At 36.1% G+C, this 27,819-nt stretch overlaps 2 protein-coding genes across 2 annotated transcripts; one reads left to right on the forward strand and one right to left on the reverse strand.

The window, feature by feature from the left end:
• Positions 1 to 310: 310 nt before the first annotated feature.
• atp1b3a (ATPase Na+/K+ transporting subunit beta 3a) lies at positions 311 to 13,898 on the reverse strand. The gene is made up of 7 exons (XM_084410229.1): positions 13,598 to 13,898; positions 8,689 to 8,817; positions 7,877 to 7,975; positions 7,570 to 7,757; positions 5,646 to 5,696; positions 3,465 to 3,551; positions 311 to 1,599 (listed from the first exon to the last, which is right to left on the reverse strand). Exons 1-7 carry the CDS (start codon positions 13,710 to 13,712, stop codon positions 1,432 to 1,434), a joined length of 837 nt encoding a protein of 278 aa, XP_084266355.1. The 5' UTR covers positions 13,713 to 13,898; the 3' UTR covers positions 311 to 1,431.
• Positions 13,899 to 21,595: 7,697 nt separating this feature from the next.
• LOC311291296 (uncharacterized protein) lies at positions 21,596 to 25,723 on the forward strand. The gene is made up of 6 exons (XM_084410231.1): positions 21,596 to 21,803; positions 21,953 to 22,123; positions 22,532 to 22,795; positions 23,649 to 23,744; positions 23,936 to 23,950; positions 24,669 to 25,723. The coding sequence occupies exons 1-6, from the start codon at positions 21,746 to 21,748 to the stop codon at positions 24,755 to 24,757; spliced, it is 693 nt and encodes a 230-aa protein (XP_084266357.1). The 5' UTR covers positions 21,596 to 21,745; the 3' UTR covers positions 24,758 to 25,723.
• The last annotated feature ends 2,096 nt before the right edge of the window (positions 25,724 to 27,819 follow it).

Here is a 27,819-nt window from a genome sequence, read left to right on the forward strand (position 1 = left end):
AGTAGAGATGGTGAGCATAATACAGTTAAATATGTGCTCTGTTTATGACTGAGAATCCACAAGTAAGTTAGAAGCTGGAATTCTCCAGGTGGCAAAGCTAAAGACCCTGTTAAGACAAACAGATCCCCCTCCCCCTTATCCACTAATGCTTATGTGTGAAAGAAGAGTTAGTGAGAGTGTCAGGCAAAAGTGATCAAATTTTTTCCCCAACTATTAGAACGCAAAATTAAGCAGTAATAATAATAATAATAATAATAGTTATATTTGTCTTAAATTAACATGGTGTGACAAGTTTTTTAAATTTTTTCTTCATGAACCGCCCCAGTTTAAAGTCTCCAGGCTCTAACAAGTGACTTTAAGTTTCCCACAAACAGTATAATTGCAAAAGCTGGACATTCGAAAGTGTATACTAAACTTTCACAGGTGACTTTGCTACATTGGCCAGCTTAAAAGACCAACTATGTACATGTACAGACTGAAGCAGATTCTCGTCGCTGTGACTAAATGTGGTCAACTAATCAGTTGACGCAGACCGCTGATTTATTGATAGCTGCTGGCGGGAATACACAGTGCTATGTTTGGTTGAGCACTGTGACATGGTTAAGTTAAACAAATACAGCGTATGGCACCGTATGCATGTTTCAGTGCAGTAAGAGAATGGGTTCAAATGTAAATACAATCATGCTTGTATATTTCAAACAAATTGCTATTTAGCACAATTGTTGTCATTTTGAAGAAAGAAAAAGACAGGTTTATGTAACTCTATTTTTGTCTTGACGCCATCATGTGGTACATTCAGGATATAACAGACCATCTACAACCACTACTTTCATGTGTTTTCTTTTTATTTGTCAAAATAGCATTTTTTACCAAGGTGTTAAATGGCTCTGAAGGCATCTGCATGAATCAGGATCCATGCAGAGGTTACGGATATCATTTAGGTTAAAAATTTGGCTCCTTCCGTATTTCATATTTCAAAAACGTGTCAAATAATACCACTTTTTCAACAGTTATTACAGCAATATGACAATACGATCATTAAATATATTCACACAGAGCAACACAAACACAAAAAAACACCAACCAAGGATTAAGATAGCAACTAACCCGTCTCATCAAGTACAATGTAAACAAAATCCCTTTAAGGGTACAACGTAATGATGTTAAAGAATTCAAAACATCTAGGGAATGCAAGGCCCAGGGTTAAAATACAATTAAACGTTCAGAGACGCTCACGTCTTCAGCAGGAGGGGGTGCTTGGCAGGAGACTAAACGGGGATTCATTAACAAAAATCAATCAGTCATGCCTGTCTGTGGAGTGTTAAATTTAGGTCCTTTCAACCTGCTGAGGACCAGCAGGATGTACATGGGAGGGACAACAGGGAGTAAAGTAGTGCAAGTACCCCTTTATTGTCCTCATCAGCAACTGCTTTATTCGGTCACCAGGACCCGAAAGGTGACGCGGCCAAGAAACTTGTCACGCTCGTCGTTGTTCTTGAGGTTGGAGCCCTCTACCTTGCACTCTACAATCAGCTCAGAGTTATAGTCTTCCTTCTTAAGCAACAGCTTTACAGCAACCAGAGGCTGAACGTAACCCTTCTATTGATGATCGGAGACAGAAAAACAGAGGTGAAATAATGTGCACTTCACTACACACACACACACAATCAAATTAAGATCTAATACTATATTTTCTGAGAGAAATGTCATCATAACATAATTTAGAGTACCATCGTACTTGTCCATAATTCTTTCTTAAAAAAAACAAAAAAAACGAGGTTATGGTAAGACGATAAAGGGTTAGTTCACCCAAAAATACAATTTCTGTCATTAATTACTCACCCTCATGTCGTCCCAAACCCGTAGTTCATCTTCGAAACACAAATGAAGATCTTTTTGATGAAAAGCGTTCTGACCCCCCCTATAGACAGCTACGTTATTACCACTTTCAAGGCCCAGGAAAGTAGTAAAGACATTGTTAAAATAGTCCATTGTGACTTAGGGGTGGGAATCACGATTCGATTTGATTACGATTCAGAGGCCTGCGATGCTAAACCGATTATCGATGCATGTTTTTTTGTGTGTGTGTGACAACTCGGTACTTTTAAAGCAAAGTATTTATAATGACCCATAAAGAATTTACTTCCAATATATTTTATTAATAAAACAAATGGAAGTGATTTGGCAAGTCCACTGTAAGGTTACATTTGCCAGCATATGTCCCAACATTGCAAAGAACCAAGAGGAAAAGAAATGTGTGCCTGTGCTAGCAGCATACTTGTAGTAAATGAATACAAACTTCAGCATATTCTGAATCTCTAACATAAATAAAATAGACTTCTATCCAACATCCTCCTGTTATGTGCAATGAGCAATATAATCCTTCAGACAAAATAAAGAAATACATTTGCTTTAGCAAAATCACAAACAGCTTTCGTAGAAAAAAATATAGAATGATGTACCAGCAGCTCTCATACAAAAATAATGCTTGTGGACTTGCCAGCATATTCTGAATAATTAGTAACATACAAAGCTGCTCTTGTACACAAATAAATAATAAAGAGTCCAAGACTTATGACTTGAAATTGTTGCTGTATACCACAATCAAAAACAGCTTATACAAAAAAAGTAAATGAACATCTGCAGAGAGCACAGTCAAAATGTAACTTTTTGTGACTGGCATTGCACTGATACACACAGTGACTGTGGAGGGCAGTACAGTAAACCTACGTATAACGTACGTATAACAGATCTGTTTACATGCATCTAAGAATACATTTTTTCCCCCACCCCTATTGTGACTACAGTGGTTCAACTTTAATGTTATGAAGTGATGAGAATACTATTTTAACGATGTCTTTACTACCTTTCTGGGCCTTGAAAGTTGCATTGATGTTGCAGTCTATGGCTGGTTCAGAAACCGCTCGGATTTCATCAAAATATCTTCATTTGTGTTCCGAAGATGAACGAAGGTCTTACGGGTTTGGGACGGCACAAGTGTAAGTAATTAATGACAGAAATGTTATTTTTGGGAGAACTAACCCTTTAATAGGGCCAATTTTTGGAGGATTTAAAAGTAGAAATGTGAAGGGTGCTTAATAAAAGCACTTTTAAAAGGCACATTAATTCTTACACATAAACTTCTATATTTGATTACTTCAGGGTTTATGGCATTCCATTATGGCAATAAAGTTTTCCTTCTCAGGCGATTTCTTTTCACACAAAAATCATGTTAACACATTGTTTTGAACATTTTAACATTTATGAATTGACCCCATTCACTTCCATTGTATGTGCCTCACTGTAATCCATACTTTAACCTTCTTTCTTTTTTTTAAGAAAAGGACAGACAAGTGGAATTGTTTTAGTGGTATTCAATATTATGCTATAAATACTGTTAATAAAGCTTAGCTTGTATTGAACCTGGAATATTCCTTTAAGCATGTGCTGAGCGCCATACTTACATGTGTCTTTTTCCCATAGTAAGGGAAGTACATCCTATCAATAGTCCCCTCCTGGGGGAAATACTGCATCTGAAGAGGTTTCTCACTCTGAAGAGAAGCAGGAAAATACCATCAGACAACCGAAGACAGACTGTCACTGGGTGAGAGTGGATGATGCCATTTGATGTACACAAAAAATGGCTAAACGCTTTTAAATGGTCTTAACCACAAATGATTGGTCAGGAAATTAGAAAAGAAATAAGTAAATGCCTCAGAAAAACATCAAAGACAATTAAGTTTTTGGCAGAATAAGGGAAGTTGTGTGTGATGAATTACAATGACACACGAGTTGCATGGTGATGCTCCAGAGCGGTGTCTTCGAAAATCTGCTAAGAAATATAATAATAAATGCATCTCTACCACGGGAGCCTTTTTAGATGTGGCTTGAGAACAAGTCCATCAGGCTCATGTTTTGGCCTGGTCAGAGTCCAGATCTGAACCCTAGTGAATATTTGAACCCTAGTCTCACATTAAACTCAGTCGAACTGGGAGACATTTTTCAACTACTCATGAGCTGTTTGAACAACACTGACTCTTCTTCCTGTAAAAGCTGCCAGCAAGTTTACTCACACGGCTTAAAAATGTAAAGAAAACAAAGCGGAAGGCTATTCCATGCGGAGTTGCTTTATCTACAGTATTTGTGCAATACTTGTTCATTTCCTGACCAGTGATTAAAATGGTTAAGACCATTAAAAGGCCACTAAATAGTTTGCCATTTTTAGCTTTGCATCTCTAATATAAATCATCCATTTGACATATACAGCAGATGCGGCGTAATAACACATTTGAATGCAGTGCATAATTAATCCCAGCAGAAGAAGCAGACTCCTGCTTTGGAGAGAATAAGCGCTGAAAGACATGCTGCTGCGTTGCCATGCTAAATAAATTACAATTTGCCCCAGAATTAGGCATCCATCTTGATCAAAAGTAGCATTAGCAACTGATCTAAGAAAATATTCAAATGATAACTGCGAGAATGGTCATTTAATTGATTCTGATTAGGGATGCATGAGATATCAGCCGATATTACAGATTTTCTATTTATTTGAATTGGTTGATATTAGATATTTAATTGTGCACATCATTTCCTCTATTTTTACATGTAGATTACCTTTGCCACCATCTAACACGCACCTAAAGTTAATCTTTAAATCACTAATAATACAATAACAGTTCCCTAAATTCACCTGTAACATTTAAAATTATTGATCTTAGTTTTTAGTGGTTTATTTACAGTTCATTTTAGATCATATTTAACATATCGGCGCATCCCTAATTCTGACAAGATGTTATTTCTATGTTAAAGCTTGCAGAAATTCTGAAGTAAGGAATGACAGCATATACGTAAGAGACATGCTCAATCACATCGGTAGCAAACGACCGGGTGAATGAGAGAGACCATATATATACAGTGATCTTACCCATCACTTTACTAAGGAGTTCAACTGGCAGCATGCAATTGAGACATGAGAGGAAAAGAAAAAAACACACACACTTGAGAGAGGATGGACTAACAATTTGAAATTCAAGCAGGAGACACAACAACATTTAATCAAACCTTAAAGCTGAAATCCATAAGAAAACTGCAGAAAACACTGACAATTACAAACACCCAAGAGGTTCTGCTCCTACATTGGCTGCTTTGCAGAGCAATGAAACACCATAAAAGGGTTAGAGCTGTATGGGGACCAATCAGACATCTGCTTTGCTGACATCATACGCTATCATTGGTCACGTGATCTTTACCTTCTATAATAGCTTGGTGTGAGCGAACCGAAATGATTAATGATTAAGGAAAATGATTGGGTGGATAAGAAAGAAATTGTGTGACCAAGACCTAACAGGGAGGTCATTTGCAGGTTAAGTATGGACCTCTTTTAGTTCTTTAACTGTGATTGCACTGAGAAACAGCCAGCATGGGATTCTTAATATCTTTGGACATGGTTTGTGTTGAGGCATTTGTGCTTTTTTTAGTTCCATTTTCAAAATTTCTCTTTTAAATTGCAGCTTTAATCCACAAAAAACACCACAGATACAAACTTGTACATTTATGATCTTATATGGTCTACTATATCTTAATATCAGAAATGTAAATTCAATTCTTTAATCTACTTCCATATTAAACAGGTTTACAATTGTTACCTTTGATGTGCAGTTGATGTACGGATCTCCAGACGGCTTAAGACCAATGACCTGAGGGTTAAGAATAATACAGTATCAGCCTGATTCACCCTCAGTCAGTAAGTAGATATGAATACCTAGCCAATATGATAATGCATTCTTCATTTGGAATTAAATGTTTTGTATTCACCACCATTCAAATCTTTCACACTGATCCGCGAAAACGACTAAAAATGCTGTATTCTGCTGCCGGGCCATTAGATGGCGATGAAACACTACAGACTGAACACGTAATACGCACGTGCATGACGTCATAGTCTTCAGAGATTCGTGTTTTTGTTGTTTACACGGAGACCGTTTTCAAAAACATACACTTTGAAAACCGTTTTCAAAAGTTTTTGTTTTCAGGCACCCAAAACGCCATTGTTGTCTAAACGAACGTCCAAAACGCCGTTTTTAGTTGGAAACAATGTCGTGTAAACAGCCCCTAAATCCCAGTGTATCCCAATTGTCCCAGCGCTTCCAAGTCTGATAGTCCGGAGTCTAGTGGTCCCAGCGCACCCGAGTCCGGTGGTCTCGGAGGTCCTACCGCCATCGGCTACGTTTCCTGTAATGGCAGTCGCCATCTTATGTGTTTGGGCCATACACACATCTACAGCTCCTCCAGAGGCAGTGCCATCCACTCCAGCTCCTCCTGAAGAGGCGGCGTCCACTCTTGAACTTTCCATCTACCCTGACATGACCACAGAAGCCGTCCTTGAACTCACTGCCTGTCCTGTTACTGTCACAGAGGCTGTTCGTGACCTCTCTGTTACAGTTCTGCCTGATCTGCCATGGTGGGTTCCAGTTCCACCAGCTCCGCCTGGTCTGCCCTGGCTCTGATACTCCTCAATCTCCAGTACCACCACACTGGCCCTCCATAATAATTTGTTGCAAAAGCTGCTGCCTCTTGATTTCCAAATTTAGATCCATCTGTGTTAAATGGGATATGTTGTGGGAACATTGCTTTTATATCCAGAAATGGCTGGTGATAATCATTTGGATGAGTTTTTGATTTCTGGTTTCTTGCTAAATCCAGATGGATTTGGGGCTTTTTGAGATCCCATGGAGGAATTCATGGGAAAAAATGTGTCTGTTCCAAAATGTTTAAATCCACTTTCAGATTCTCCAGATGGGTTATATTGCATAGACCAAATGGACGGATGTAACTTGGCTTTCAATATTATTGAACGCTGAATTGAAAAACTGCTGAATAGGCTGGATTTTCCTAATTTGTTTTGAGGTTGGTGTGGTGGTTAAAACATTCATGGCTTTAAAACTTTTGTTTTTTAAAAAGTGTTTAATATGAGGAATAAAATACTGTTAGCTGTCAAGGGTGATTTGGAGCCAGGTCTCTTAAACAACTTTAATGGGGACTCCACATTACATCCACAAACAATTCTGGAACAACGAAGCTGACAAAAATGCACACAGATCGTTTTTGTTTATGAGTATTTGAAACAGTTCTGCATTGAACAGGACTGTATTTTGTTTATCTTCAGTTGGATTTTTCACTCCCTAGTATTCATGTATTTGTTTCTGTAGCAAATGCATTACTCCAGTCTTCAGTGTCACATGATCATTCTAGTAATATGCAGACTTTTGTCTGTACATTTTTTTTTTTTTATTAATATTATTATCATTAATTAAAACAGTGGTGCTGCTTAATATTTTTGTGGAAACTGTGATACATTTATTTTCAGGATTCTTAATGGATAGAAAGTACAAATGAACAGCATTTATTTGAAATAGACTAAACTGTCTTTAAACTGTCTTTACTGTCACTTTTTAACAATTGAATGCATCCATGCTGAATTAAAAATAATTAATTTCTTTTAAAAATTAAATTAAATAAAATCTTACGAACCTGAAACTTTTGAATGGTAGTGCATGTTAGGTTACTCACCCTATTCATCTTGACAATAAAACATGGCTGCCCTTTAGCATAGCCGAAAGTGGTGTCCTCCATCCCGGAGCAATGGTGGAGTAAACTCCTCTTAAACTGGCACACCTTCTTCTGAGGTTCCTCATCCTGCTCAGAGTACTGACCCGCCATACACAAGTCATTTTTGGCTTGCTCTGAGTCATTATACTCTGTAAAACGGAAAACAGACCAATTATAAATAAACAAGACTATAGTTTCCAAGTACTACTACGCAACCAGATGAGAATTTCTTAAAAAAGCAGAATGAGGGAAAGTGTAGAGCACTTACGATGCAGAAACGATTCTAGATGCTGAACGTACTTGCCATATTCAAGAGATTCTGATCTGTTAAAAACTATACTTAAAGAGTTTGGCCTGATAACCAATCCTGCGAAAAAGAAAAAGTTAGTTAAATATTAAATATATTAACTTTTTTAAAGGGGACCTTCTATGCCCCTTTTTACAAGATATTATATGTCTCAGGTGTCCCCAGAATGCATCTGTTAAGTTTCAGCTCAAAATACCCCACAGATCATTTATTTTACATTTATTATGTTGTAAATCCCCATTTTTGGGTGAAAGGAAAAACATACTGTTCTCGTGCATGTATCTTTAAATGCAAATGAGCTGCTGCTCCCCACCCACTTTTTCCAGAAGAGGGCGGAGCCTGTACGGCTACAGATACTCGAACTAACAAAACATCTGGGATTATCATTTCTATCCCGCTCACGTGACATTGCAGTTCTTCATCATCATGAAAGTTTATTATCTGCATGCGTCTTAAAGCCATTTCAGTCTAAACTTCAGATATGTGGTTTTCGTGTGAATATTAAGTTCACATTAACAGTCATTTTTATAGGGTGGTTGTGTACACACACTGTCGACACACATTCATGTTCAAACACCATGTAAAAGTGAATTTTGCATAATAGGTCCCTTTTAAATAATTCATAACTTGTAATATGTACATAATATGTACAGTAATGAGCATTTAATTTTCGCTTTTTAATTAACATTTACTGTCAAATTTACTAAAAATGTTATGTTGCACTATATACACAGTACAGCCTGATAATAAGAGCTACACACTGTCAAACTCACCCGGGGATGCGACACGATCTTGATACTTTGGCGTGTCGTCATTCAGCATCTGAAGCATCACCCACATAGTGAAGACAAACATGGCAGCCAAGAAGATATAGAAGACCAAGTAAAAGAGGAGGATGATGCCTGAAAGACAGTACCTTTGAAAATCATTTATTGCTAGGCAGAACTGAATTGATAAGACCCCTGTTAAAAAGCTTTAAAAATGTATATTTCATACATACATTTGAACAGTATAAAATATAAACATAACCAACCAATGCATTCATAACAGAACCAATCATATCATAACATTTTGCTGGGGTTTCATATAGAGCTCATTTTAATCTGACCGCATACATTACAAGCTTATCCAATTTCAATTTATTTCTCTCTCTGAGATACTTAATTCTGATTGGTCATTCACAGATTTTCAATTTTAGTCAATTATAGCTACACTATGCAGCTTTTTTTTAAATAATAATAAAACAAAGTTATGAGAGAGTCCAAAAATGCATTTTCCAAACCATGTCTTCACCCAAATATAGTTTGAAAACCCTATAATAAAGATTTGAGTCAAAATCTGCCAAGGGGCAATTAAATGTAACAAATATTTTATTTGAAAATGAAACAACATTTTTATCAGACTTTGATAATTGGCCAAGTTTTTTAAACAGCTTAGATTTTATACATTTTTATAAAAATCACCTGTCAAGTTTACAATATATATGTTAAATCAGCATATGAGAGTCAAATTGGATGACTACAGGGACTCATCTCAAGATCACGCATTTAACAGTTCATCTATTACCAAAATTATTGAAAATATTAAAATCATGAATGTCAGAATCAGAATGTGCATAAAAAATGTCCGTCAAAACCAACAAGTTAAACTAAATAATACTTCCATAGTATTTTTTTTTTCCTACTATGGAAGTCAACGGGGTCCATCAACTGTTTGGTTAAAGACATTTTTCTAAATATCTTCTTTTGTGTTCAGCAGAAAAAATAAATTCATACAGGTTTGAAACAACTTGAGGGTGAGTAAATGATGACAGAATTTTCATTTTTGGGTGAACTATCCCTTTAACCCGGCGAAGTATAAATTTATACTTGTGTGCGTTATGTATTATGCACGTTATTGTCTCTGACAGACAGCATGTTGAAGCCACTCAGGCTGCCATTTTCTCCCTCTTCTCGGAAAGCAATAAAGCATCAAAACATCTGGTAGTGTGGGTTTTACTGGAAACTAGTGTACTCGCTGGACCTCTCGCTGTAAATACTAACGTATATTGTGCACGTTATTTTTTGACAGACATCGATGTCGTGATATTCAAATTATGTGGATTTGAAAACAGATAGATTGTAAGGTAATACTTATTTTTTTCTTAGCCAGCAAGTATTCAGTGAAGTGACTGATTCCCATGAGTGTATTATGCCGATGTTTTTAGTTCTAATATTCCAACCGACAGCGAGCCTAAGTTTTGGACGGATGAGATAACGTGCATAAGGGAGGAACTATGTTTGATTTTTGGGTAATTATAAAACGTGCTAAAGACGTTCAAAATGCTTTTCACGTAGTTCATTATACTTTTTACGGAATGAAGTTTATTTCTTGGCTTAAATAAATTACATGTAACTCAGAGACTGACATGTCTGGCTTGTCACAATTGCTACATTCACTCTTATAACAAATATTGTTTATTTAAACTAGTGCTGTCAAATCAAAAGTCTGTGTTTATATAATATATGTGTATATATATAATATATACACATATACATGCATATATTTATATATATATATATATGTGTGTGTGTGTGTGTGTGCATGTATATACACACACACTCTGTATGTATATATATATATATATATATACACATACGCATACTTTAGTTTAACAAACTTTTATTTTAGAATCGATTAATCATGATTAATCGATTTGACAGCACTAATTTAAACCCATGAAAAATGCAGATCCTGTTGTAAATAATAGTGAAAAAACTTTTTTAAAACTGCTGTTTCATTACCCCTATGAAGATTTTGACTCATTTATATTTTAGGCTGTATGAATGGATTTTGTGAGAAACTGCGGTCAGTTGCGTGTCACAGCATTTTCCTACTCAGAGAAAAGTAGCTCTGGCTACTGTGGTGCTTGTATGGTGTAAGTGGCGTAAATTTCCCACGGATCATTCAAAACAGCAAACCTCCGGGGAGACACCAGCTGTAAAAACAAAAGCTGTGTCCCAAGTCAAGAGGCTTCATCCTTCGAAGGCTGCGTTAGAAGGCCAAATGTGTCACAGCAGAACGACAAAGGCTGTCCCAATTCAAAGGCTTCTTCAGATGCAGCCTTTAAATGAGTGGATTAGTGATGTTCAGTTAGTGAATGAATCAGTCTTTTGAGCCGGTTCTTTTTAGTGAACTGGTTGAACCAATTCACCAAACCAGACTGAACCATCTGAAACGGTTACGCAATCAAAAGTCACTCAATCAAAACTCACTTTCAGACACGGCAGACAGTCACTCTGACTCGAAATTAACCAATATCCAGGAGTGTATGTTCCTATGATGCCTAATTTTGCCAACCCATTCAGCACTCCAGTTAGTCCATCAGTACACAGTTTTTTTTTTTTTATAAGTAACTAGATAAGAACATTTGGGGTGTGAGTGTGCGCAGTTTACGTTGTAGAACGTCAAAGTGTTGTCAAGCTATGTTTACCACAGGCTTTATTTAACTCATAAAAAGAAAAAAATGATTTTAAAAGCCCATGGGAAAATCTCGAGAGAACCAGTGGTGAATTAGACTTCCGGGATTTTAAGTCATCCCTGCACCACGCTATTGGGACCATACTTCAAAGGACACAGTTAAAGAAATCATTATTTATGTGACCATCCGTTCTGATAAGATGTCCTGTGTCAGTGTGTACTCCGGTGCATCTTACCACATTCATCCAGAGCCGAAGCACAAGCAAAAGATTGCATGCCGTTCTGTTCAGAGCTTTAATTTAGAGATTTAAAATAAAGGTGAAAATAATTTAGTCATTTATTTAATATATATTCACATGTAGTAAAATAATGTTACAGTCCCATTCAGCCAGTGGCATACTGCACATCTGTGAGAAGAGAACACCCCCTCCCCTCCCCTCACACACACGTGCACGTGTGAGGCCCCTCCCACCAGCAGTGATGGCATGTATGAAAATCTGTTGTGCACCTCCTGCTCATGGCTGTCTCCCCCACTTACAGTAATTGATTTAATGGTATAAATATCTGATTTTGCACGCAGTGAATTATCATTGCATTGATGCATTCAAAGTTATTATTAATAACATTATATATAGGCCTTTTTTTGCTAAATAAAAATAATATAGCCTAATAATAATTATTATAAAAGTTGCCTCAGCAAAGACCAAGCCTAAAGACTGCATATTTTATTTAATCTATTTGTTAAAATAAGTTATTGGCACACTTCTGCAATAACGGCAACACAGCGCGTCAAGACCTGCGGGGCTGTCTATAGGCTACTTTACAAATGGACGACGAAAACAACTGTGACCTTATTTTTGGTATTTTAGCAATGTTTTCTATGATCCTCTGGGTTTTTTTTTTTGTTTGTTTTTTTTTTTGCTATTTTATTTTCATCTTTAGTCAATTGAGTTCAGTTCTAAAAAAAGAAAAAAAAAAAGAAAAAAAAAAGCAAACGCTACTGGTAAATAGGCCTAGATGTATCTGCGACATAGCCCATCATAGGATGGGGGCCCCCACACTGCATGGGCTGCGGGGGTGTCCCGTACGGCCAATCATTCAGCAGTTTATCTTTTTTCTTTCTTTTTTTTTTTTTTTTTTTTTGCCTGTACAAAAAATCAAAGGTGTCATTCGAACAGAAGGTTTAGTGAGGCGCAAAAACGGAAAGATTCCCCACAGGCCAGTCGACGTCACGGCGCTCAGCGACGACACTTTGATGTTACCGAGCGCTCTGACGTTGCCATTTAGGTCTATGATCTTCAAAATGAACGAGAATGAATGGGTTTTTGAATAGGGGTCATTATTTTGACTGACTGAAAGCGTCTAATCTCCTGCAGGCTTTTAATCATTTAGACGCGCACTGGTATCGTCAAGATAATCAGCTGAATTGACTAGGCATAATGGACCTTGGGTCAATAAGAACAAGAGTAGGTTAATCACACTCGCCTTTCTCTCGTTAAGCAGTGAACACATTGAGAGTTTATGTCAATCTCGTTATTTTTAAGACAAGTTATTTAATCAGCGCACAAAGGTTTTCGGTAGCTAAATAGTGTAAACATGAGCCTTGCTTTGATAAATAAACATGTACGTAGATTAAAACCACACTACTACAGTCTGGAATAAAAAGCTTATTTGGCCACTGAGCCAGTGTCTAATGACGTTTATTAGCATCAGGCTCCGTGAATTTTAACTGCGAAACACGGACGATCGTTTCGTTCCATTTTTAAACCTAAAAAAAATAAAAATACCAGGCATTAAAGAACTGCTGCCGCTTCTAATTTTTGTAACATTTAAATTCGCAACATCATTTTGTAACAAATATTGATTCCGAATCCAAAATGTTTGAGGGTTTTACCCGAGAAGACGTGCTATATAGGACCTGAAGATGTTGAGCATTGAGCAACATTATTTACACTGTAGATCATTCGAAACGCAGAGAGATGAGAAGACATTAAAATGCCACTGATGTCATCAGGGAACGAGTTGATGACATTAAGATGCCGGAATGCCTAAGATAACGATGCTTTCGTCATTTTCAATGCACACTCGTCTTCATTCATGACCCTAGGGGGTCTTCATGTTTAATAAGCTTTACAGTTTCCTTCTGTCAAAAAAAAATCTGCCCATAATGTATGCAAACTGCACATTTCATGAATGACGCCGTTAGGGTTTCTGTCAACTCACCCCAATTTCTACCAGTCCGACCGAAGAATTCTCCAGTTCTTGGATTGTAGATCACGTCTTTCCAGTTACTCTCAGGCTCTTTGCCCTCCGCTGGTTTTTCGCTCTTTTTAGACATTGTAATTTAGGCGCAACTTATGAAAATGACGCTGTGTGAGTGTGTGTGTGTGTGTGATGCGAGCTGTTTGGTGAGGCTGATGCGCTGGTGAAAGAGCGAAGAACCTCCGGCCTCTGACGTCTCCAAATGTTCCTGATTCTAAACTGGTCCAACAGACCTGGACCGACAGCAGCACGTTATGTTGTGGGGGAGGGAACGAAGGGGCAGCTGTTTCGCGCATGCGTACACAGTGCAACCCTGGAATTGTTACAAATTGATTGTGAATTTTATACTGGAGAATCTTGATGATCAGCGGCTCTATTGTATTATGCATGCTATGAGAAGGTCGTATCATGGTATTGAATTACCATATTCATATCCCATGCTTTTACATGCTATAAGTAGCCTACACAAGCTCATGGTGTTATGGTGCATGTTCAAATATATAGGCTATATATATATATATATGAAGAGTTAAGATGCAAAAGCCTCTAAGTGCCATCTGAAATTTTCTTCTAGAATGATCATTTTTATCAAGCTCGTATATTTAAGTTCAGTAATTTCACTTAAATGACAATAAATAGGTCATTTTCATTGCCATTTAAGTGAAATTACTGAATTTAAATATACGAGCTTGATAAAAATGATAATTCCAGAAGAAATTTTCAGATGGCACTTCGAGGCTTTTGCATCTGAACTCTTCATATATATATATATATATATATATATATATATATATATGGGTGATTCTTCAATTAGGGGAACTTTTATGTCCCCAGGTTATACATTCATGTTAAAAATACTATATTATAAAATAAATAGTTTAGTTCAAATAATATTTATTGCACCACCAAAAAATGTTATACACTAAAATCAGTATGATTTCCATTTTTAAAAATGTTTTCATCACTAATATTTGGCTACTCAGGCCTTGTCCCCAACCCAGACTTTAAAACTTATCTGCTCTGAAAATGTGATAAAATGTTATCAGTTCATTAAAAAATCACAATATATGTTTAAACAGTAACTTAAAAAGGCACTTGATGCATAATTCGGGTTCATATCTGTGCAATTTGTGAATATTTTTAACAATTTAGTATTGTCCACAACAATACTGTCATTACCGCGACAGTCTATGATTACAACAAGGATATTTTTGAGGGTAAGACTTGTTTATGCCGTAACCATGGAAATGAAGACTAGCAGGGGAGCACATGTCAGCCATGAAAGAACAGTGATATTTGATGTCTGAAAAAGTAAGTAATTTAATCATGAATTCCTTCTGATCATGGAGTAGACTTATTCAGCATCATTACCATAAATGCTGTAGCAGCAATATTTTGATTAAAAAAAAAATATATATATATATATTCACAAGATTTATGTGTATTTAAAGTTCTTTTTGTACTAGCTGTTGAGTGATGTTAGCAAATCCATGACCTAGCATCTTTTTTCCTGAAAAAAATAAAAAATGTCATTACCGCAACACGTCATTACCAACACACAACTTGTTGTACATATTTATATATATCTCCACATCTGTCCATTTCTTTCAACAACACTCACCAGAAGTCATTATTTAAGCCTTTAAATTTGCTTTATGTATCAGTGCACTTTTCATTTATGTCATTACCAAAACACTGTCATTACCAGAACAGTATGTCATTACCGCCACGTTGCTTAATTTACAGCAAACATACCTTTAAAACTGTTTTATGTTCAATCTTGAGGTGCTACATGAAAAGCCTAATGAAATACTCATCCACCTATTCAAAGAAAAACATCTCAAATTAATTTTCCAGAAATTAAACAAAAGTGTGCTTTGATGAACAAGAAAATATATGTAATTCGCTGAATGGAAACATTTTGTTTTTTTATACGTATTGTTGAAGGTTAACAATGTTTGCAAGATAAATGAGTTTAAATGATCTCCTTGATACATTCTTTGCATTATGAGACTTTTGGATGTTGTGATGGGAATGACGTTTTGCAGTGCCAGTTGGCAAATAGATATAAAATACTCAAATTATATTTAAGCTCAGTCGTGGCCATTATTATATCTTTACATCAAAGCATGTAAACATTGTCTTGACATAATTCTAACAAAATTCAACCAAATTTCATTCATCAAAATGTAAGATGGCAAAATAGCCCCCAATTGAAGAATCACCCATATATATATATAAATACACTAGCCTATTAATAACACCAGTAATACAAATTATAAATGTAGGTGTTGCGTGTTGGGATGTTTTTCATAATTGCCATTGCTGTGTGTTTAGTTTCTAATTTTAGTTTTCAGATAACATGGCACCAAATAAATGTTTACTCATGGGACTCAAGAATGGACAGACACTTATTCTGAGATTCTATAATGAAGAAATTCAACCAATGACTCCAACTGGCAAGATATATAACCTTTATGAATATGGTTTATTCCTAATAACAAGTGGGAAAGTTTTACACCTTTTAAAAACCAGTGCGCATGCATGTAAAGCTTTCATCTTTTGCACTTGGCTGATAAGCGGAATATTCACAAACCTGTACTAAATCAACCAGAACTTGATAGTAAAACCCCTTAAACACACAGGTAATAGATTGAGGTAAACCTCTAACGAGAATGGAAGAAATAAAAGGTAACAAAGTGAAGAACTGCAAAATGAATGCTATTCCCATCACTATTTTGTTCTGCTTTCTGAGCACAGCTGAGCTGTAATGAGGCTGTTAATTAGTGATGACCTCAGTAAACACAGATGACTTATGTAACACACACACACACACACACACACACACACACACACACACACACACACACACACACACACACACACACACACAAAATGAATTTGTTCAATGGGATGAATTATGAATTAAAAGCTAAAAAGTGTAATGCACTACATTTGTTAATTGAGGTTAGTTGAATAAAATCAGTCATTTCAGATCATTCAATTGAACAAATACTGCTTTTCATTCGTTTTTTTTTTTTTCAAATACCTGCCACCACATTTTTTTTACTTCATTGTGTGCTTCCGGAATGTTTGTTAGTGTTTAAGTTAAAAAAAAAAATAATAATAATCTCAAATCCTCAGAGCTCATCTTGCCTTATCAAATACTGCCACTTACTGGTCAATAGTTCAAGAAATGATGTGGGCAACAATGAATGCTACTGTAATGTCTTATTTTATATTGCTGTTTTTCAGTAGGCTATATTACTTTTTAACATCTTGAGTGCTTTACTGGTATTCTCATGGCTCCTATTGGCAAGAAAATACCTAAAAAGAACGGACAATTACTAAAATAACTCCTGTAGAAGATTTTTACCACATTCTATTTGGGTTAATCTCCCACATTTCATAACATTAAAGAGCATTTGAATATGGTTGACTGTTTTGGTTGTCTCCTTGATATGGTTGACTGTTGACTGTTGGATTTTTACTCTGCTAAGTAATATAGTAATAGTAATAATCGCATACTCTCTTGAGTAGTTATAGTTTTGAATAAGTATTACTTCACGACCACTAAAAAGGTAGGTATGAATGTGTGTATCATGAATGTATACTGGACGTACTACATTCGCCATGCTGTCATTATCATGTGACCTGCGTCAGTTACATCACTTCACTGCAATTCACAGCTCCTCTCCCGTGGCATCCTGGGATAGTAAAGTGTCCATGGAATGCAGATTTCAGAATATCGCCGGAAGTAGTCATCTGTACTTATTGCCGACTCTTTTATGAGTAGGCTACTGTGAATTCAGACACAGTAACTTTTATCACATACTGTTTTTTCGCCCAAGGTCTTCAGGATTAATAAGCAGGTGAGTTTGATCAAGGTTGGAGCTATACTAAAGTAGACCTCACGGGTCAGAGTTGAGAACTCTTGCTCTATATGGAGGAACACATGGGTAAACTGTTGGTACTGGTATTTTCTCCCAAGCTGATTTTTCCTTTAATCCTAAAACACAACACAATGCGTAATTCAAGGGTAAAACACTTAAAAATCAGTATGGAAAATTCAAAGTAACTGTCAAAGTTCATGTTTTTCCTTTATTTTACTTTGACTTCTTTAAAATGCCCTTCAACCTTCACTTTCCAATACAGATTTACAAACTGAATAATTATTTTTTAACTATGTGCAGTTTGTGTTTGCCAGAAAATGTGTTAGGTATTGTAATGATTTACAGGCATATGTGCAGCATAATGTTCTTGTTAAGGCAAAAAAAAAAAATTGGGTTTTAGACAAAATGAGCAAATACCATATTCAGCATTAGCCTGGGTTTCCCCATACTGCCTTGCTCGCAGCGCGATTTTATTCACGCTGCTAGGCAGTCTGGACACCATGGACCAGATTTTCCCCTGAAAAAGGGAACCAATCACAGAACGGGGAGAGAGCAACAAGACGATGACGACACTGAAGCAGTTTGTTTATATCTATGAATCCAACATGGCATCAGACTCGACGTTACCTTCTACCCTCATGTTTATCTTGCACAAACGGTAATATTCGCTAAACGCCATCGTGCACAAATAAATCTTTGACCCATCGTCTTTTTCCTCGTTGAATTTCTGTCACTCTACATACGTCATCTCATCTGGTATAATTGAAGCGATTGGTTATGAGCTACGTACAGGCGCATTTGATAGACATTCATAGCGCCCAATAAACGGCTCTGGGCATTCGTAAACCACGCCTCAAATACGAGAAAATGAACACGTGGTTCACAGACCAAGTCTCAAATGAGACTTGGTCTGACGTTAACCAGGCTAATTCAGCATAGTTGTTGTTAAATATATATTAATATTTTAATATAACACTAAAATTTCAGTACTTCGGGGAGAAAAAGCATATATGATTTGTATTTTATTAAAATGAAAGAATTTGAAATGTGAAGAGATTAGAAGTGTGTCATGTTTAAAATACTCCTAGGCTGAATCCTAAATCGCCCCCTATACTCTCAAATAGGGCGTTATTTGAGGGGACAGCCATTTGTAGTGGTGTCCAAAACCGTAGTGGACGTTATCGAGTGCACTTATTTAACCCCATATTGCACTTCAATAACGTGTGTACAGCCAACGTACACTCAACGGTTGTCCGAATTCGCTCACTCGTTTTCATTCACTCCTTCAAGTGAACAGTATAAGTGAACTAACATAGGGAATAGGGAATGAGGGTTTAGGGGGCCCCTAGTTGCTTCCAGGGGCATCTCTAGACCCTTTTTTGTTTTTGTTTTGCTGTGCCCCAGTAAAATTTTCCTGAAAAATCATTGTCTGATGAGGAGTAGGTAACATATATCTGAAAATAGGCTTTCCTATTCATTGAACATTATCATTTATATTATTTGAATTATTTAAAACTTTTTTATTTTAACAATTACTGTTGTTTCATTATTGAATGAGTTTGGGGTGTCCCCCTTGGTTGAAACTAGGGGGGCCCTAGAATCGTCACCACCTTTCTCCCAGTTAGCGACGACCCTGCTCTTAAAGGGGTGGTTGAGTATGATTTCACTTTTCTAACTTTAGTTAGTGTGTAATGTTGCTGTTTGAGCATAAACAACATCTGCAAAGTAACGCTCAAAGTTCAAAGCAAAGGGAGATATTTACTTTTAAAGAAATCGTTTTTTAAGGACTACAACAAATGGCTGGTAGGGACTACACGACATTCCTCCAGGGTTAGTGACATCACTAACCCTAAAATTCACATAAACCCCGCCCCCGGGAACACGCAGTCCATGTTGAGAAAAGGAAGAGTTGTTGTAGTCCAGCACATTTGTGAGTCCGCTCAAACTAGCATCCGTCTTTTCGTTTTCACATGCAATAGAAAGTCAAACTCACAACAGTTCCTATACGAGCGATTTATAGATTATCATGACAGAATATGCTAATTGAAGATAGTTAACTCCACATCAGCAACATAAATTCATCAACTAACCATTCAGAAACGTCATGTTGCTTTCTACATGTTGTCACTTCTTCTTGAGTCTCTCCATCTTTGTCTGACTCTGTTTAAACATAAAAGGCAGAACAGTTTCTGTCATTTTAGTGTGTGTTTGCGAGGTAATTGGAGCTTCTAACACACATGAGCTCTTGTAGCTCCGCCCTCTGTGCAGGGAACAGCAGCATATTTGCATTTAAAGGGCCAGACACAAAACGGTGCGTTTTTGCTAACCCTCAAAAAGTGACAACTTTAACATGCTATATAAAAATATCTGTGCGGTATTTTGAGCTAAAACTTCACACACACACACTCTGGGGACATCAGAGATTTATTTTACATCTTGTGAAAAGGGCATTATACCACCCCTTTAAACCATTAACCAAAAATATGCCCTGCTAAGTCACTGTTCTTTCACTCAGCTCATTCATCTAAACATTTGTAAATGTTGCAGCACTTCTTCTGTTACTGTCCTCTCAGGATGAATCACTTAACTCTTTATTTTTAAATAGCTTTGGATTAAAGTGTCTGTAATCTAAATGTAAACGTATATATACCAACAACAACAACAACAAAAACCTAAGAGCTTAAATGTGTCAAAGAGTATGTGCTATAAACTTCTACTGTCCTGAAAAAGACTGTAGACACCTATTATAAACAACCTTTGAGTTCATGGCTTCTCCAATGTTTGGGTCAAAGCAAAGGAGATTTTCAAGGGTGATATTCTTTCCATGGGAACAATGTGTTTTTAGGGATCTAGAACTTGCATGTCAAAGGTATTATCAGCTTCCATTTTTTTGCCATGACGTACATCATGCCATGTTATTATGAGTCCTATTTCTGTACATTGTTTAACATGGTTTCTGAAGGATTTTAAACCCTCTGCTCTTTCTTTTCAGCATAAATCCCTACCTCTACTTTTGTCTTTTGCCATATATGGTTATGCCTTGGTCCCACATACTCTCTCTGTTTTCTTAAATATGTAACTCAAAAGTTAAAAATGTCTTCATTTTAAAATAAACGCACAGATTAATTATTACCAGTTTCAGAAAATGGATTTTAACATATTATACTGATTGTCTTCCAAATGTTGCACCCAAAGATAGTTTGTTTTAAACTATTGCACATTATTTCCTGCTGTTGATGTGTGGGATTTCATAATACTCAATGAGATGAAGCTTTCGCTTTTAGTTTCCTATAGATAATTCGTGTCTGCTCTGCTCTTCTGGTCTTTGTTTACATTATCCTACCTCATCCCTGTTATTGTCATGTTTTTTCCATCACCGCCCTGGACTTGATAAAAAGTTTTCATTTCATGGACTATATGTTTAATATATGTTAAAGGAAAGAGCAACCCAAAATCAAAATGGTCAAAAAATATATATATTATAGGTATTTTTGCAGAATACGATGACATCGTCATTTTTGGGTGAACTGTCTCTTTAAATGCATAAATGTAAATGATTTGATTTATTTTCTTTTTCTTTCTTTCTTTTTCTGAATTCAAATGTGATGTAATATTTATCAGTCCCTGAACCTCTGGCTTTCTTCTCTGGTTTATGACCTTTCACTTTTGTATTTTGTAAGTAAATGTTTAATAAAAAATAAAAAAATGCATAAATGTGCGTGTGTGGTCTTATTTTGTTACACGATAGGCTACATAAAATCACAATCTATAACATTACAATGCTGGCATCTCACTTACTCTTGTAAATACAGTACAACAACAACAAAAAAAAACGTTTCCACTTCAACCACAGCAATGTTTTGAGTCGTTAAGATGGGAAAGTGACTAAACCGTCTCTCCAAGTAGGCTACAGATTCTATTCAGCATTTTTGTTTTTATAGCTGTAATGTCAACTTCAGGTCAGTGTTTGTATGTTATAGACTCTTTCCCCTGGAGTGACAATCCCTCCTCACATTTCCTCATTATACCAGCCAATGACAAGCAAGTGCTCTAGAGTCTATACAGTCTTCGACACGTTTTAAAGCCAAATTCCGGACGGTTTTTGCTTCGGCTCTTGCTTTTACACACTTCATCAGTTTAATAAAAACTGCGCAGTGTGAATGAGAATGACAAAAATAGAAACCGAGAGAAACAAACTGATACCATCGCCGCAGACATGCTCTTCATCGCCTTCGCGTCTCTTCTTGTAGCTTTATCAACGGCTCTTCCAAAGGGTAACGTTAAGTCTTTTATCCTGTTATACAGCATCCTTCCCAACTAATAATGTAGCCTATGTTTTGTTGTTCGTTTTTTTTTTTTTTTTTTTTTTTTACTCGCTGGATTATTCTCAAGCAATAAAGCCTCATATGTGTCTTGTTGTTAGATGCTCTGATTCAGTTCGAGCGCAGGGTGTTGGTGAACGGGACGGTCGTCGAGAGGATCCTTGTCAGTAATGCACATTTAAAGGAACAGTTCGACAACAAGCAACCTGTTGTCAGACCCATCCAAGATCAACTCCTGAAAATTATGGTGGAGAATGATCATCATACAGCAAGTAAAGAATATTAATGCAATGATTCATGTAGCTTTATCATCAACCGATAACGTCCATACTATACTTTTTTTCAGCGTTTTGACGCAATAGCTAAATAAATAATCAGTAGACTAAATTGCATCAATAAAAAGCATAAAGTGTAAAATAATTACATCGCAGTGTAAAAATGTAAAAAAATTAAAGGCTATTTATGCTAAGTAGACTTTAATCTAAACCCAATTAAAGCATTTTTTGTATAAACTAGCATACTCAAGCTTAAATGATTATTATATTAATTATTTGTCATTATTCATTCTATTCTATGTATTTATATCTAAAATATGCATGGGAATTTTTGTGATAAATATTGGTCTATCACAAATTTGCATGCAGCCACTCTGTGACAATAAATTCACCTTTATTTTTCAGGTTATGGCACATATACACGTTTAAGGGAATGCAAGATGCGAGGCTATCAGGTCCTGCAGCTGTACGACCGGTTTCAGCTCAACGGCAGAGACTGTCTGACCTTAGATCCTGAAACTGATACGTGGACCTTGTTGATGCCAGAGGCGCTGGATCTAAAGCAGTTATGGACGCTTGAGGCCGAGCATACAAGTCTAGAGAAGACTGACCTGAAAGAAGAATGTAAGGATTTCATCAAGCAGATGGATGACACCCAGAATCAAGAGGGTATGATGAATATTTGTTAGAATACTTTATTGAGACAACTCCATGAATGTCCTGCTGATTACAGTGCCCCTATTATGCTTTTTCAAATATTACCTTTCATGCAGTGTGTAATATAGCTGTTTGTATAATGTAAAACATCTGTGAAGTTTTAAAGATCAAAGTGCATGACAAATAAAGTTACTGCCTCCTAAATGAAACTGCTGAACTGTCATCAGCAATTCTAGTCTCACTTTCTGTTATATACCTACATAACAATGTCAAAGATTTGCATAAAAACAAATTGTCCTCAGACGTTCAAAGCAAAATGAGGAACTTTTAAAATAGCATTATAGAGGCACTTTAAATAGTGTATTAAATAGTGTAGAAAACCAGTTCTTGTCAGAATGAAGCATGACCACTCTTAGAAAAAAGGTTTTAATGGTTCTATATAAAGGCCTAGGGTTCTTGACTTAAATTTTTTCTAAAGAACTCTTTATGCATAAAAAGGTCCTATATAAGGAGAAATTTCTTAAATGAATAAAAAAAATGTTTAACAGTTGAAAAAATAATAATTCTAGTGATAAAGCATGTGTATGAGATGTTTAATTCATAAAATTAAATTAAGATTGAAAATTAATTAATACAAAATTAATTAATTAAAACTAAATCAATAAAATAATGCGATGATGGGAACCCCTAAAAGGTTCTATTATAGATATGTTCCATTGTTTCATTTTTTACAGTACATTGTCTACTTTTTACATTTTATAAATATTACATACTATTTGATAATAAATAACATACTATATAATATAATAATTTTAGATGATCAGATTATTAACTAAGAATATGGAGTTTATTTCATGTTTTTCAGGACGTGTTGGTGTGTTAAGAGTGATGGCTCCAGTTCTGGCCACTTTTCTCTTCATTGGATTTGTCTTTATAAGCCTCCTTATCTCCAAACGACACAGTAAGCATACTGCTGGAATCATGTGCTGTGTCACATGTGTGCTTGTGAATAAACACCAATGCTAACCAGTAAAGTCACTAGCAATGATTTTAAATGGATAAAAAATGAAATGATCACAATGAACATAAAATAATATGTTGTTTGTTCACTCTCCTTTCTTTGCCTTGCTCTTCCTCTTTTGTTTGATGCAGGTCAACAGCCAGGAGGTGAGATGTTTCACATTGTTTACCAAATGCATAATTGCTGCAATATAAATGCTGACAGAAGATTAAATATTGACGTTGGTATAGCTGTCCCTGTGGATTGGATGGCACTCAATGAACTAAGGTTCCCAGACACCCTAGTTAATAAGAAGTGAATTTCTGTTCACTTAACAGTACAACTTTGCTTGGTTTAGAAAATGCTGAATATTCATTTATTTAATTCAGAACTATTTAAGGGTGTATATTTAGCGTAAATGTTTGTAAATGCACTTTCACATTACAGTGTTACAGTGTGATTAAAAACATTGTGAAACTTTTAGTCAGATAGCACAAATATGTTTTATGTGATGTGATTATGTGATAACATCTAAATTAACATGTTTCATTTGTGTCAAAGAAATCATATCAACCTTACTTAAGGTTACTCTGGTTTCTGTAGATCTCACAGAGAGTAGATACAATCAATGAGCATTAAACTAACACCTAAATAAACCAAAAATAGAGAAGTCTTTGAAGTCTCATATCTGAAAAGATATTGGTAACATAGCCTACATTCCTTAAAAGATCAACACAGACAGACTAGCCCAGGTGGATATGCAAAAAAAACAAAAAAAAAACAATACAGACATACCAGACAGGTGCATCAGCTGGTTTTTTTTTTTTTTTTGTTTTTTTGCTGTTAAGCCTGTCAGATGTTGATAATTTCATGGCTTCCCTGTAGGTGTTATAGGCTCATTAATCCACTATTCAGCCCATCAATTTGATGTACCATTGGACGGACAAAGCCACAGGAACCGTACTGAAGAGTAATTGTTAGCAATCACCACCTAACCTCCCAGACCACATTAAGAATCAACTCTTTCTCCTGATTGCTGAAGTCTTTGGCTGATTTGTAAGTTCAGTAATACATTTGTTTCAATACTTTATATTCAGCGTATATAAGGAAATGTGTTTGCTCGAAATGATCTTGAAAGCTAACTATTCAAATTACTGTGATAATATTGTATGCACAAATTGTTAATGTTTTTGCACTGAGTAAACAATGGGTCTCATTCACTAAGCATGCTTACGCACAAATTTGTACGTGAAGTGTGCGTACTGTAAGAATTGATAAATTAGGAAATTCTGGACAGTCTGTTTCGGGGGTGACCAGACCCTGAGAGGACAAAAGGACCTCTCTGGAGATTACCATTTGAACTGGCCCTCGTGCACCATCGAGACGAAAGTCTCGCCTCCGAGTCATCCTAATCTACATCTCTTTCCCTCTCCCCTCACCCCCTCTCTCTCAGGCTCAGATGATCACCTGATTTCACCCAAGAAAATGTATAGTTTAATGTGAATGATTATTTATCACGGACTATTTTCATGTTTGGTATCATTTAAAATGTCACAGTGCGACTGGTACAGATGTCTCATTTCAGAATAAGTAAAACATAAGGTAATAAGGTTTTTAAGAGTTTATGGATAACTGACACAAAAAGGAAGATGGTCTCTCAAGCAAATGGTCACACACCCCCAAGAGGTGCTACCTCTGAATGCAAATTTCTATTGTTAGCACATGTTTCCAAGTGAAAGGTTTGTCTATATAAGGAAATGCAGCAGGGAGATCGAGGCCCTTTCTGTACTTCAGATTGGCCCGTGGTCACGTATTTCCTAAAGTTGGGTTTGCATCTTCTCTCTATTCCAGAGCATTTGATGTTTTGTATCGATTATCTTTGAATTGATTATGAAATTGCCATGATACATTTACCTGACATAATAAATTGTTACATTTGATTATTCTAACTGACTTTGACATTATTTTCATTGAAGAGTTGAAACGGAATAGTCAAACATTCGCTCACTTTTAGTGAGGCACAGATATTATTAAAACCTTTCATTTATGGAGTCAGATGAATTAACGAGTAAATACATATGATCAATGTATTACAAATTTAACCAACCAATACTTTGCATGAGTGAGGACAGAACACGTGATACCTTCCCCGTGTATTGGCGAACCGGCAGATTGGACCAATATAGCGGGCCTGACAAAATCGTACAAACGATTTTAAGAACAAATCACGATTCACCAAAATTTGCGTGATAAAATGTATTCTAAATTTATGGGGGGAAAAATAGGATCAAAAGAGATAAAAAGTGTTTATTGTGAGAACTGGTGAGGATGGCACACTTGCGAGAGAGAAAGGCTGTAAGGAAAGCGTTTGCAGAACCTTATATGGAGAAGGTTTGGGCGTGTTTATGCAAATGACTAACCTCGTGCACGCTGCCGCTCATTTAGAATACTCCGAATTCACTTACATCATAACGATGTTAAGAACAAATTCATGTGCGTATACGAACGTGTTGTGAATTAGGCAGAGATTTTTCGTGAGAAGTTCGCCTGCGGGTACAAATACGAAATAATCCACGCAATTTTTAGTGAATGAGACTTAAAGCCAGATTTACTAAACAGGGCAAATTAGCATGAGAGTGCAATTCCAAAAAAGCGCCGATGGGAGTGGATGCAGCCGGATAATTTCCATAATGACCAACACAATCTACCAAGAGCAGCGCAAATTAGCGTCTGGTTTAAAACGTGCTTCTTTTGGAGCAGTAAATAGTGGCGCAAATACCAGTAAATTGACTAGCGCAAACCTTAGTAAATCACCCTCCATGATTCCTTAGTTTAAAATATTCTCCTGCCAAAAATTTTGCATCTGAAAGGGAAACTCCTACAAATGCATATGCAATAAGGTCAGCCGCAAAAATAACTGTCTCCACGCCTTTTCAGCACAACATTTTTCACTGCAGTTTTTTAACGGCAAACAAAGGTTTGCGCTGGTGCAAGCTATTGGTAAATCTGGCCCCCAATGTCTTATGGTTGTTTTTAATGTAGTTGTGATTAATTGATATGCTACCCTTTTTTACATAAGAAAAACGAATTAATTGTCTGTAATGCCAGCTAGGCATACACATTTTTTTATGTTTGAAATGTTGTGCTTTTTACATTTTCCCTCATTGTGTAAAACAGCTTATATCATGTTTAAATGTATCTGTATACCAAAAGATTTTGTTGCATCTGACACTAGATGTAATTTTATTCTATATGAATATATTAAAATATTAATTAGTAATAGATTGAAATATATTGCCATTCCTTTTCAGAGATAAGCGAATAAATGTAAAATAAATAAATAAATGTATTTGTTTCTTGGACTACACACACCTCCACTGACATTGGAAAAGCACAACAACATCTTAATTTTCTGGGAAGATTAAAGAAAGCAAGTTTGCCTCAGACACTTCTTGAGAACCTTTATCGATGTGCAGCAGAGAGTGTACGGACATGGATCACATCCTGGTGTGGTAGTTGTGCAAGAGAAGAACAGAGAGCTCTGCAACGAGCTATAAAAAAAAAAAAAACTGCACACAGTAACCATCAATTGAGGACATTTATTTGTCCGGATGTCAGAGCAGAACCTCCAAAATTATTAGTGATCCCCACACACCTTGCACACTACCTCTTTGATCTCCTCCCTTCTGGTAGGAGATACAGGACAACTTACTCTCCTACAACAAGACTGAAAAATAGCTTTTTCTGCTAGAACTGTGCAAAGTACACTCCTCCTTGACTGGTTTCCATCTATAAATGATATTTCTAATTGCACTGTAAACTTTAAACGGTCTGCTGCTTTTTACTGTAGGCCTACTAATTGTTTTCTTATGTATCTTTTTTAACACTTTTAATCTATATTGACATTATTATCTTTATTGTTGTACTTTAGTCTATGTTTTGTGTTCTTTTTTATGCTGTTGTTTTATGTGAATGTTTGAGAACCTGGGATGCTATTGCTAACAAAACTGTTGTTTCGCACAGCAGTACAATGGCA

The sequence above is a fragment of the Rutilus rutilus genome, assembly GCF_951802725.1.
Source record: "Rutilus rutilus genome assembly, chromosome: 6".
In the NCBI taxonomy this organism is placed as follows: Eukaryota; Metazoa; Chordata; class Actinopteri; order Cypriniformes; family Leuciscidae; genus Rutilus; species Rutilus rutilus.